The 13033-nt window shown below is 35.1% G+C and overlaps 1 protein-coding gene across 1 annotated transcript; it reads right to left on the bottom strand.

The window, feature by feature from the left end:
* Positions 1 to 8515: 8515 nt before the first annotated feature.
* On the bottom strand, positions 8516 to 10925 carry LOC116116608 (protein FAR1-RELATED SEQUENCE 5-like). The gene is made up of 4 exons (XM_031402672.1): positions 10092 to 10925; positions 9339 to 9443; positions 8642 to 8737; positions 8516 to 8572 (listed from the first exon to the last, which is right to left on the bottom strand). The coding sequence occupies exons 1-4, from the start codon at positions 10923 to 10925 to the stop codon at positions 8516 to 8518; spliced, it is 1092 nt and encodes a 363-aa protein (XP_031258532.1).
* Positions 10926 to 13033: the final 2108 nt, after the last annotated feature.

The raw sequence follows: 13033 nt of genomic DNA, 5'->3' as shown, positions 1-13033 counted from the left end.
AATTGTTTTTCCTAAAATTGTTTCCGTTTTACTCTAACCCCCCAGCCTTGTTCACGTAACATAAAACTCGGCTAGACACTCTCCGTGGGAACGATCCTTACTCACACTACTACATGTGTTTTTAGGTTTTAATTTTGGTTGCCTGCAACAACACACCACTCTTCACCGGCGAGGAATTGCACCCAGTCAGGTGAGATTCACGCTGAATCAGGTGGGAAGGTGATTGGGAGATGAGATATAAAACATAAGCCGCCCCTGTTTGTTTTCCAAGAAATGAAGAAAAAGAGAATGCTTTAGGAGATGGGGTTGAGTAGAACTGGGAAAGTGAAAGAAAAAGATTCTAACTTTCCCCCAAGGTTTTGTCAGAATTTAGTTGAACTCGTCAGCCGAAACATAAAAGACTCCTAATAAAAAAGTTCACCAAAGAAGAATACGATTCTGCGTTATGTTTGAACCCGGGTTTTTGCAAAATCCAGTAAGAAAAATCAAGCACAATCTGGGGATTCAAGTTCAATTTATAGAGGGAAGAAACATGAGAAGTGGAAATAATAAAAGGAATGAGCTTCATCATTGAAGGGTTTTTTGCTAGTTTTTAGGGTTTTTTGAGAGGATTGAGAAGAACTGAGAGTGGAGATTTGGTGGGTCAGGGTCGAGGGGAAGAGTTGAAGAAGAGGTTGAGAAGAGGTTTTTGAAGAGAAACTGACATGGGTTTTTTTTAAGGTGATGATAATGGCAATGTACAACTTGATTACAGGAATTATGCTTTACTGCAAAGTGTACAACTTCATTGCATATTTATAATTTTGCTTGATATGTGTTAAAATTTAATATAAAATGTTAGTTGCAGTTCTACCTTGTGGATCAATCTTCCTAGTTGTGCTCTTCATTATCAATTGCATCTAAATTAACTGGCAGCTTCTAGCCATCTCAATTCTCCAACGTCTGGCTGGTAAATGGGAACAACAAAATAGCTTTCAGCCTCTTAATGTTTTGAATCTTCTGATCTTTTAATTTGAAGAATAAGTAATTTGTAGACAAAAATCATTTAGTTTTATAACTACGTTTCTTAATGGAAATGGAAACTGTATTTGAGCCTGTCAAGTACAAAACTGGCTGTTCGGCCGACATTGAATTTGCTTCACTCGTAGTGTTTTTTTGAATTAGAGTTTTTTTTATTATGTTTATTAAGAAATTTAATAGTTAGGGTATATAAATATTTTCATAATTAAAAAGTGGGTATAAAGATAATTGATTCTATTATATGACATATAATAATAATAAAAATTAATAAATCAAATAGGGATGGTATTTTCGGCTGTGTTTGTTTTATTATTTTGAGTAGTATTTTTGAAAAAAATTGAGTTGAGTTATTATTACGAGGATAGGATTTGAATTTGAAAATGTGTTTGGTAAGATTATTTTTTAATCTCCTACATTTGTTAATTTAGTTAAACACCCCCTACAATAAAAGTTATAAAATTAACAAAAACACCCTTATCCACCCATTAAATGCCAGCAACCGGCCACCACCATCGGACGGTGGCCGAAAGTTGCTGGAATGGCACACAATCGGCTGGATGTGGCCGGTTGAGGATATTTAGTTAAATTAAAAAACCTAGGGGGTTAAAAAATCTAAATATATTGAGTTGAATAAAATATGATTAGATTTTGAGAATAAGAAAACAAATATGTATTTTTTGAGAATAAGAAAACAAATATGTATTTTGAGTATGATAGGAATAGGATAGGGAAAAATAACAAAACAAACGTAGCTTTGCAACGAATATATATTGTATTTAATAGAATTTACTAAGGAACATAACGATGGAAGGGAAAGTGTCATTTTGAAACTTTTCGGGTGGAAAGTGTCATTAGATCAAACCCTGGGTGGGAAAAAGTCGTTTACCGTTAATTTATACATCAAATGGTATCTATGTGGTTTTTTTTTTAAATGTACTATGTTATAAATTTACAATCATTAATTTATCATATTGATTTCAAGTTGAAATCGGTTAAAAATATTATTTAATTGAGGTCATTAAATTTTAGAATACTAATTTATCTATGGCAGACTATTTTATATAAAATACTTTTATCAGTAATACAAGGTTTACACCACCTTCTCACATCACTCTCTCACATCATGACGTGACAGATGACATGGCACTACCACATCATCAGCCACATCAACAAAATGCCATGTCATTTCCCCCCAAATTATAAAAAAAAAAAACCCAAAATTTGAATTCCCCCTAAATCTAATCTCTCTCCCAAAACAAAATCAAAACGTCAAACTCTCTTCTTCCCCTAAATTAGAAATCTCTCTCAAAATTGTCCTACAATTAGTCTTCCACCACCGTCATGCGCAACTCCTCTTCCTAAAAAAAAAAAAGTTTCTCTCCGGAAATCCAATTGAAACCCTAGAATGGAACTTGAACTCAGTACCGTCATTTGTGACTCCTCTTCCACCACCACTCGTCGCCGTCATTCGCGACTCCTCTTCCACCACCATAGGCTATCCTTTACAAACCCACACGTTTCGGGCCACCAATCTATCATCTTCCACCACCACCAACCTATCATTTTCAAAGGTGAATCTTTGAGTTCTTGAATGGGTTTTTAAGTTGATTTGATTGCTTATTTCTAAAAGTTCCTTTAGGATTTTTGGGATTTTCTAATTGTTCATTTTTATATGTTTGAATGAATAGATTGAAGTTTGAACTGATGGCCTTAATGGTAAGAACATTGATATATAAGTTTCTTTTTCTTATTAACTTCTAATTTTCTGTTTAGATGAAGAGAAAATTAAGAACCCAGAAATGGAAAGTTACGTTTTCACTAAGATAGATAACTTAATTAAAATTTTAAGTTGCTCCCCAATTGGTGCAGATGGTGGGTGGGCAATGAGAGGGTGTGGGGCTTGTTTCTGGTTTGTTGCATGGTGCATTTGGCAGAGATGTTTCTGGAGAAAGGGATCTTGTCTCTGTTTTTCTTTTTTTCTGTCCTGGTGCATGGGTTGACTTTTTGGTTTGGGGTCCTGTGTTGTGGCTGCTGCAGACCCATCTCTTAGGGTTGTGTGTGGTTTGTGTGGCTGGTAAGAGGGACTGGTGGTTGGGGGGTGTTTTTGGTGCTGGGGTGGTTGGCTTGGAGGTTGACTTTGTGGAAGGAGGTGAGGGCTGCATTGAGGCAACAGGCGCTGGGGTCTTTGTGTTAGGAAATGACCTAGTTGCGCAGCGGAAAACAAAATTTTATACAACCGTAGATCGTTCCTTAAAGCCCAAAATCAAGGCACAAATTTTACAGTTTATGTATAATATCAAGAATCTGCAAAAAAATGTAAATCTAAAGTTTAGATTCATACCCACGTTGGAGGCTCCACCAATATTGTCTCTGAACGTGTTTGCTACCGATCCAAGTANAATTTATTTATGCTTTACTACTTGTTATTATTATATTCAATAAGCTAGCGTTAGAGTTTATATTTCCGTTGCATAACAGTATGTTGATTGTGTGGAGGTTTCAATGGCTGCGGCAATTTTCTACAGGCGGTTGAGCTTGCTCTTCACCGGCGAGGAATTGCACCCGGTCAGGTGAGATTCAAGCCGAATCGGGTGGGAAGGTGATTGGGAGATGAGATATAAAACATAAGCCGCCCCTGTTTGTTTTCCAAGAAATGAAGAAAAAGAGAATGCTTTAGGAAATGGGGTTGAGTAGAACTGGGAAAGTGAAAGAGAAAAGATTCTAACTTTCCCCCAAGGTTTTGTCAAAATTTAGTTGAACTCGTCAGCCGAAACATATAAGACTCCTAATAAAAAAGTTCACCAAAGAAGAATACGATTCTGCGTTATGTTTGAACCCGGGTTTTTGCAAAATCCAGTAAGAAAAATCAAGCACAATCTGGGGATTCAAGTTCAATTTATAGAGGGAAGAAACATGAGAAGCGGAAATAATAAAAGGAATGAGCTTCTTCATTGAAGGGTTTTTTGCTAGTTTTTAGGGTTTTTTGAGAGGATTGAGAAGAACTGAGAGTGGAGATTTGGTGGGTCAGGGTCGAGGGGAAGAGCTGAAGAAGAGGTTGAGAAGAGGTTTTTGAAGAGAAACTGACATGGGTTTTTTTTAAGGTGATGATAATGGCGATGTACAACTTGATTGCAGGAATTATGCTTTACTGCAAAGTGTACAACTTCATTGCATATTTATAATTTTGCTTGATTTGTGTTAAAATTTAATATAGAATGTTAGTTGCAGTTCTACCTTGTGGAGCAATCTTCCTAGTTGTGCTCTTCATTATCAATTGCATCTAAAGTAACTGGCAGCTTCTAGCCATCTCAATTCTCCAACGTTTGGCTGGTAAATGGGAACAACAAAATCGCTTTCAGCCTCTTAATGTTTTGACTCTTCTGGATCTTTTAATTTGAAGAATAAGTAATTTGTAGACAAAAATCATTTAGTTTTATAACTATGTTTCTTAATGGAAATGGAAACTGTATTTGAGCCTGTCAAGTACAAAACTGGCTGTTTGGCCGACATTGAATTTGCTTGAATTAGAGTTGTTTTTATTATGTTTATTAAGAAATTTAATAGTTGGGGTATATAAATATTTTCATAATTAAAAAGTGGGTATGAAGATAATTGATTCTATTATATGACATATAATAATAATAAAAATTAATAAATCAAATAGGGATGGTATTTTCAGCTGTGTTTGTTTTATTATTTTGAGTAATATTTTTGAAAAAATTGAGTTGAGTTATTATTACGAGGATAGGATTTGAATTTGAAAATGTGTTTGGTAAGATTATTTTTTAATCTCCTATATTTGTTAATTTAGTTAAACACCCCCTACAATAAAAGTTATAAAATTAACAAAAACACTCTTATCCATCCATTAAATGTCGGCAACCGGCCACCACCATTGGATGGAAGTTGCTGGAATGACACACAACTGGCTGGATGTGGCCGGTTGGGGGTATTTAGTTAAATTAAACCTAGGGGGTTAAAAAAGTCTAAATATTTTGAGTTGAATAGAATGTGATTAGATTTTGAGAATAAGAAAACAAATATGTATTTTGAGTATGATAGGAAAAAATAACAAAACAAACGTAGCTTTGCAACGAATATATATTGTATTTAACAGAATTTACTAATGGAACATAACGATGGAAGGGAAAGTGTCATTTTGAAACTTTTCGGGTGGGAAAATGTCATTAGACCAAACCTTAGGTGGGAAAAAGTCGTTTACCATTAATTTATACATCAAATGGTATCTATGTGATTTTTTTAAATGTATTATGTTATAAATTTAGAATTATTAATTTATCATATTGGTTTCAAGTTGAGATCGGTTAAAAATACTATTTAATTGAGGTTATTAAATTTTCTAATACTAATTTATCTATGACGGACTATTTTATATAAAATACTTTTATCAGTAATACAAGGTTTATACCACCTTCTTACATCACTCTCTCACATCATGACGTGACAGATAACATGACAGTGCCACATCATCTACCACATCAACAAAATGACACATCATTTCCCCCCAAATTAAAAAAAAAAAAAAATCAAAATTTCAATTCCCCCTAAATCTAATCTCTCTCCGAAAACAAAATCAAAACGTCAAACTCTCTTCTTCCCCCCTAAATTAGAAATCTCTCTCAAAATTGCCCCACAATCAGTCTTCCACCACCGTCATGTGCAACTCCTCTTCCTTAAAAAAAAATTTCTCTCCCGAAATCCAATTGAAACCTAGAATGGAACTTGAACTCAGCACCGTCATTTGCGACTCCTCTTCCACCATAGTCATTCGCGACTCCTCTTCCACCAACACAAGCTATCCTTTACAAACCCACACGTTTCGGGCCACCAATCTATCATCTTCCACCACCACCAACCTATCCTTTTCAAAGGTGAATCTTTGAGTTCTTGAATTGGGTTTTTAAGTTGATTTAATTGCTTATTTCTAAAAGTTCCTTTAGGATTTTTGGGATTTTCTAATTGTTCATTTTTATATGTTTGAATGGATAGATTGCAGTTTGAACTGATGGCCTTAATGGTAAGAATACTGATATATAAGTTTCTTTTTCTTATTAATTTCTAATTTTCTGTTTGGATGAAGAGAAAATTAAGAACCCAGAAATGGAAAGTTACGTTTTCACTAAGACAGATAACTTAATTAAAATTTTAAGTTGCTCCCCAATTGGTGTAGATGGTGGGTGGGCAATGGGAGGGTTTGGGGCTTGTTTTTGGTTTGTTGCATGGTGCATTTGGCAGAGATGTTTCTGGAGGAAGGGATCTTGTTTCAGTTTTTTTTTCTCTCCTGGTGCGTGGGTTGACTTTTTGGTTTGGGGTCCTGTGTTGTGGCTGTTGCAGACCCATCTCTTGGGGTTGTGTGTGGTTTTTGTCGCTGGTAAGAGGAACTGGGGGTTGGGGGGTGTTTTTGGTGTTGGGGTGGTTGGCTCGGAGGTTGGCTTTGTGGGAGGAGGTGAGGGCTGCATTGAGGCAGCTGGCGCTGGGGTCTTTGTGCGTCGCTATAGACTCATTTTCTCCCCTACTGCTGCGATTTTTTTTACCAGCAGGGGGCTGTTCTTGCTGCTTTTTTGCTGTTGGCTGTCCATTCTTACTGTTGTGTTATTGCCTGGATGTTGCTGCTGTGGTTTGTACCGTAGGGCTATGGCTAATTCACTTCTCCAGTTGATTTTTTGTTGCTGTTTTATGGGCAGTTTTATGCTCCTACTCCAGGTGTTTGTTGGGGTCTTGTGTTGTGGCTACTGCTATTCTCTTTGCTGTGTAAAGACTTTTTTGGTTTTCCATCCCTAGATGGTTTCTTTTGGCTGTTTAAGGGGTGTGTAAATGGTGTACATTCTGGCTCCCTTACTTTCTTTTGTTAGGCGGCGTCCCTTGCTTGTTTTGGGTTGTCCGCAGAGTATAGGAAGATGGTTGAGAAATTGTACAAGCCTCCAAGCGTATGATTTGAAGGAGTGAATTTTGATTGTTACAAAAAACTTCCTTTTGTTTTCTTGTATTAGGCAGAGAATAAAAAATGTATCTTTGTTAATTGTACTTTAGTTATTCTTTCTTTATTTCAGAAGTGTCGCCTGTCTCTTTGCAGATTAAAAGGACCTTTATCAATGAATTTATTTTTTTATTTGAAAATAAATTGACGCTCTTTTTTCTTTACCTTTTTATATCAATTTTGTTGCTTGATTGAGTGGTTTGAATTTTGAAGCAGAGTTTCTTCCATGTTTTGAAGCATATTTAAAGACAACTTGTTTTGAGCATCATAGAGAAAATTCTGAAACGACTTTAGGCCCTCCTAAATGCATAAAATAAGCTAAATTATGCAAATAATTTTCTGAAATTGTGGTAATACGTATTATATTATGTTTTGTGGTTTGATTTGCAATAAACAAAAGCACTTGGTAACTTGTCATAAATTTATGGAGATTTTTTAACTCAAGATAGTAAGTGATCATTCATAGGAGAGTTAGAGATGATTCAAAACAAGTGTTACAAACTTTAAATGATGCATTCATAATCTCTTATTTCCACCATAATAAGACTTCAATTACTTGTTGGATTTTTTTGTCATGAAACTTAAAATAAAAAGTACTTCCAAGAGAAAAATTCATCCAATAATGAAATAGAACCTCAATGTTGCATTATAAAAACTTGTACACAACAGACATTACAACATATATTATAAAAACGTGTACACAACATACATTACAGCAGCAAGAAAATAAAGTGATGAGCTGGTTGTTTTGATCAGTACCAGTACTCTCCTTCGATGAACCTGCTGTTTTGATCAGAATCAGTATCATTCCATTTTCTTGTTATCCTTTTAATTGTCAAGCAAACTGAAGCAAAAGTCCAAAACACATAATATGCCAATAGATATGATCAACAATAATGCATACAAGACAACAAACAAGGAAGCCTAAGCACACGACTTCAACAAAGCCAGATCTTCAAAAAAACCAGGCAAACAAAACAAGCAGTTACAGCAAGCAAAAACCCAATCCAACAACTAAAAACTTCAGTAGTAGCTCACGAAAAGTGAAGGGAAACAAGCCAAACCAAGTTGCTGCCAGCAGCCATGGGACACATCACCCACTGCAATAGAAAAAAAAGCCAGCTTCCCAACAAGGATTACCCCAACTCTTAGCAGCCCTCAACCCCTCCACTTGCTTGTAGCCTTTCCAACCTAACACCCAAACGAACCGCCTAGCCAACCCAAAATAAGCAACAACCACATCCAAGTAATTTCTTGGACAACCATGATAGAATAAACATTAAATTTAGAAAATTCAAGACACCAAAAAGAAAAGCTAAAAACAATACCACTTAAAGTAAAAGAACAATTAGAAACTCATGCTTAAAGTGACCACCCCCAACCACACCAACTGCATATTGCTAAACCATACTTCATATGTAAATTGAAAGAACAGAGAGAGTGTGATAGAAGTAAAGTGAAGTACCACCAACTGTATATTACAGGACCATACTTCAATCAATAATTTGTATCTGCAAGTGATGGCCTGTAAGTGACAGACAGTTCACTGTAACCCTGGGCAGTGAAAAGACAACAACATTAATATTATAGTCTCAAACACAGTTCAACCTAAAGGATTCATACCTGACTTAATACAAGGACTCCTGCTTCACGTGGGTGGACATTACTCGCATATGCACCAGCTTCAATTGATTCTTTTGATTCTTGGGAACTCCTAGTCTGCAATCAAATTAAATTTATAAGTACATATCATTTATTAACATATTTTAAACGTTATAAAATTAGATGTGACACTCACTTGGTTAAGCAATTTCTTCCCTTTAAATTTACATAAAATCTACTCGACCTTTGATTACTTTCTTTTGAATGGAGGTTGACCTTTCGTACGAACAACTCGTGGAGTCAGAATGTTATTGATGCCCTCTATGGAAGTAGAGTGAACACTATCGCGGTCCTGGAGTCCTTTAGATGACATGTTTAGGTAGCTATCAATCCTGCTAATACCAACATTAGATACTAATTTGTTCTTCATGTCACTAATCATTTGCATGACTATACTACAATCATCGTCATTGCTTGATGCCGAATCTGCCACCTCACAAAATGAATTAGACAACTAATCAAATTGTTGTCCTTCAAGAGTCGTGCTCCAACTATTATAACTTATCCTAACTTTGGTGTGACATCTGTATACATTTTTCCTCCACCGCCTTAAAATGTATTTTTCTGGTATAAGATAAATTTTTTTATGAATCAACACTGCAATTGCATGTCGACATAAAATTCCTCTAAACTCAAACAATTGACAATTGCAACGAACCTCAGAAACACGTTCACCAAAGCAAACTACAAAAGGAACATGACGGTAGCTCTTTCCAACCAATACATCTTCCTTGACTACATATTGGATATTGGAATCAGTTTCCTTGAAAGAATGAATATGACAATAGAGCTTAGCAACAAGCTCTTTTTGAAACTCTTTGAATTTTATAGTAATGTATGCATCTTGAAATTGTTTCTCCATCGGATAAGTGCTTATACAAGGGATCTATGATTTAAACGACTTGAAATCACCTTCATTTTCTTTTTCCACTTTATCATGCAATGCGTTCTCATATTGTTCTACAAATTGTTTTAATGTGGTTTTTGAATTTACATACCCATCAAAAAATGAATACATACTTTCACTACGTTGAGTTGTAGACATACCTGCCCAGAAAATATCTTTTAGAAATGCTGGCACCCACCGATATCTTTCATTATACAAACCAAGTAACTAGTCATTTTCGTGAAGACTATGTTTATCAATGAACCTATTCCAACGTTCTTCAAACTCCTCACGCGTCAATGAATCATACACGACATTTTGCAAAGAAAACTTTATATGTTCATGTTCACAATAACCACTTAACTTTTCTGGCAACTTCTTCATTATATGCCATAAACACCGTCTATGTCGTGTACTGGGAAACACAATCTCGATTGTATTTTGCATTGCCTTGTCCTAATTAGTGATTATAGCCTTAGGAGCAGAATTCCACATACATGCAAGCCAAGATTCAAAAAGTCATACAAAAGTTTGTGTGTCCTCGTGGGAGACCAACCCATAACCTAACAATGTGGAATGGCCATGATGGTCAACACAGACAAACGCAGCAAATGACATATCATACTTGTTAGTCAAACATGTCGTGTCGAATGTGACAAAATCGCTGAATTCCCTAAATGCAGCCCTACTTCTTGCATCCACCCATAGAACATTCTGCAATCGACCATCCTCATCTAAATCCATAATGTAGAAGAAAGTTGGATTATCCTTTTGCATATTTAGAAAATATTTTTGGATTGTAGTAGCATCCCCAGCACCAAGTCGGGTCCTCCTAACCTTTTCAATGTAATTCCTACAATCCTTTTGTAAGAAAGTCAAATTCTCAGCACCACCATCTTCAACTAACAAGGAATTAAAATTTTTATTAGGTCTAATCCCAACCCTATCATTTACTTCAAGCTTCCTTTTCACATACGGCTGTATAATCCGATTGCTCTTGAAAAATCTAGATTTGCTAGAACTACTGAGTTCATGGTTATGCTCATAGATGATCGACACTATTTTCCATTTTCCATCAGAACGTCGAGATGCAGTACAACGAGCCTTACAACCACTTTGTGTTAATGGTACAATTTTACAAACATTTCTGGAGTTACTGTCTCGCTTCCCACCACAAGAACAAGCCACATTTGCATAAATCAACTCCCCATCAACTCCTTTTCTTGAAGATCTTATAGCAACTTCAAAACCCATTTTATTCTCATAGCTCTTATAGTATTGGAAAAACTTATCAAACGATTCATAAAACATTCCAGGTTCAGGTTTGCATTCTTCTTCTAGACTTCTGTTATCTTCCATTTCTTGAAAATCATTATCCTAATATATTGAAATTATAATGGCCTAAAATTAGAATACAATAAAACTTAAAAAAAAAGGTAGAAATAATACTATTAAAGGAATTACAATCATATTAATGAATAAAAAAAAGATTACAAAGACAAACTTACCTCCACCATATTGAATTGAGAGGAGATTCGGTTCTCATGTTTTTCAAGTACACTCCTCCATCTTTAAAGTGGTGGTGGAAGAGGGTGCTGCAAGAGACACCAGATGTGTTAAAACGGTTGTGATTGGTGGTGTGGTGTGCCAATTAAGAAGTATGCACATACAAAAACTTTTAATGTAAACAATAAAACCTATATTAAAGCACGTCAACAACAATTTCAACCAATTGGATTTTGAGCTAAACCAGACACAAAAAAAAAAAAAAAAAAAAAAAAAAAAAAAAAAAAAAAAGGGCTACATTTAAAAACAATAGTGCACTTATTATGAAATTATTTAAGTTTTATTCATTTTGTTGTTATCCTTTAATTGTCATGCAAACTGAACCAAATTCCAAAACATGTAATCTCTAAAAACAACATAATCTTATATTGTCTGACTCAATCTTCCCTTCCTACATATTGCCCATTTTGTTTTTCATATAAGCATAAAATCTCATTTTACAACAAAATAGATGCCCATTCCACAGCCCAACTCTTTTATTTTAAACATGAATGCCAAAATTAAAATTATCTAAGTTAAAGCTACCTTTTATTTAAACTATGAAGTGAACGAGTGGTGGTGGAAGAACGATAGCCGCTGTGTGGAAGAGGAGTCGTGAATCACGATGGTGAAGAGGAGTCGCGAATGACGGTGGTGGAAGAGGATCGCAAATGACAATGGTGGAAGAGGAGTCGAAATGATGGTTGATAAGAGCTTGAAAGTATATATTTTTTTAGATTTAATTGGATTATTTGTGGAAAAATGTGTTCAATTGTGGAATTGAATAATTATTTCAAATACCTTTTACGGATCACGGGTGTATTTTGAGTATTTTAAGTTCAAACCGATATTTGAAGGAAAAAGAATGATATCGATGGAATTCGTGACAAGTAGGAACAAACAGTGCAAGAATCGAAGTTGAAACGAGGAAAGTTGTGACGTGTCAAGATACAACAGCTAAAATCTGGAAATCCTTCAAGATGAGCATGCTTGATGTTTCGTTCATAACTTGAGCTGTAGAAATCAGAATTTAATGATTCTTATGGCGTTAGAAAGATTATCAGAGAGCTACAAAGTTTTATTGATGACTTTATCAAATTCTAAAGATCACTAACTTGTAGGAACAGAAAGAACGATGCCATAGCGACCATTTCTGATCGCCGCAGCGATGGGTCACTGCTTGTTTGGGTTATTGCATTCTCCTAGTCTCATCTAAATGGGTTAAGACATTTAATTCTTCCTAAGTAACCTCAAAACCCTAGCACTATAAATAAGGTCTTTATTAGTTTTTTAGAGATTAAGAGAGGAGAAAGGACGACTATTATTTTGGAGATCGAATTCTTGCAGTTCTCTTTCACCAATAAGAGAAGTTTTTCTAGTTTTCTTTCTTGAGCTCAGTTATTGATACAATGGTTGTTTTTATTACTGCAACTATGAACTAAATCTCTTTTCTAGGGCTAAAGATGTAGCCCAATTTATAATATGTGTTGACGTTATCTTTATTGATTCCTTATTGAGCATTAATTCTTAAGTTTTATTATGTGTGTAATGCTTTCAATTCTTAGGATCTAAGGGTTGAATGATATCATGGGATGTGGTTGAGATCGAGAGATGAAACCTGATTTGTCTAAGTTAATTAAAACCATAGATTGAGTAAACGCTAGTAGAGATATGTTACCGCAATCTATAAGGCTCTGGTAATTCCATGAACTATGATCTCTTAGCTTCTAAATCCAACTTAGATATATTTGGTTGTTGTTGTTTTAGGGTTAATTCGCTAATTGTTCGAGAGAAAGTTAGTGAAATATTAAGGAGTTTGGCTTTAGAAAAGCTTAATTAAGTTAGCAATAATCGTCAATACATAGGATTAATTGGTGTGAAATCTATGTCCTAGGTGGGTTTAGCCATATTGATCTTTATAT

The sequence above is a fragment of the Pistacia vera genome, unplaced genomic scaffold (genome assembly GCF_008641045.1).
Source record: "Pistacia vera cultivar Batoury unplaced genomic scaffold, PisVer_v2 Contig78, whole genome shotgun sequence".
NCBI lineage: Eukaryota > Viridiplantae > Streptophyta > Magnoliopsida > Sapindales > Anacardiaceae > Pistacia > Pistacia vera.
Note: the sequence above shows the minus strand (reverse complement) of the source record. Positions and strands in the feature narration are given on the sequence as shown.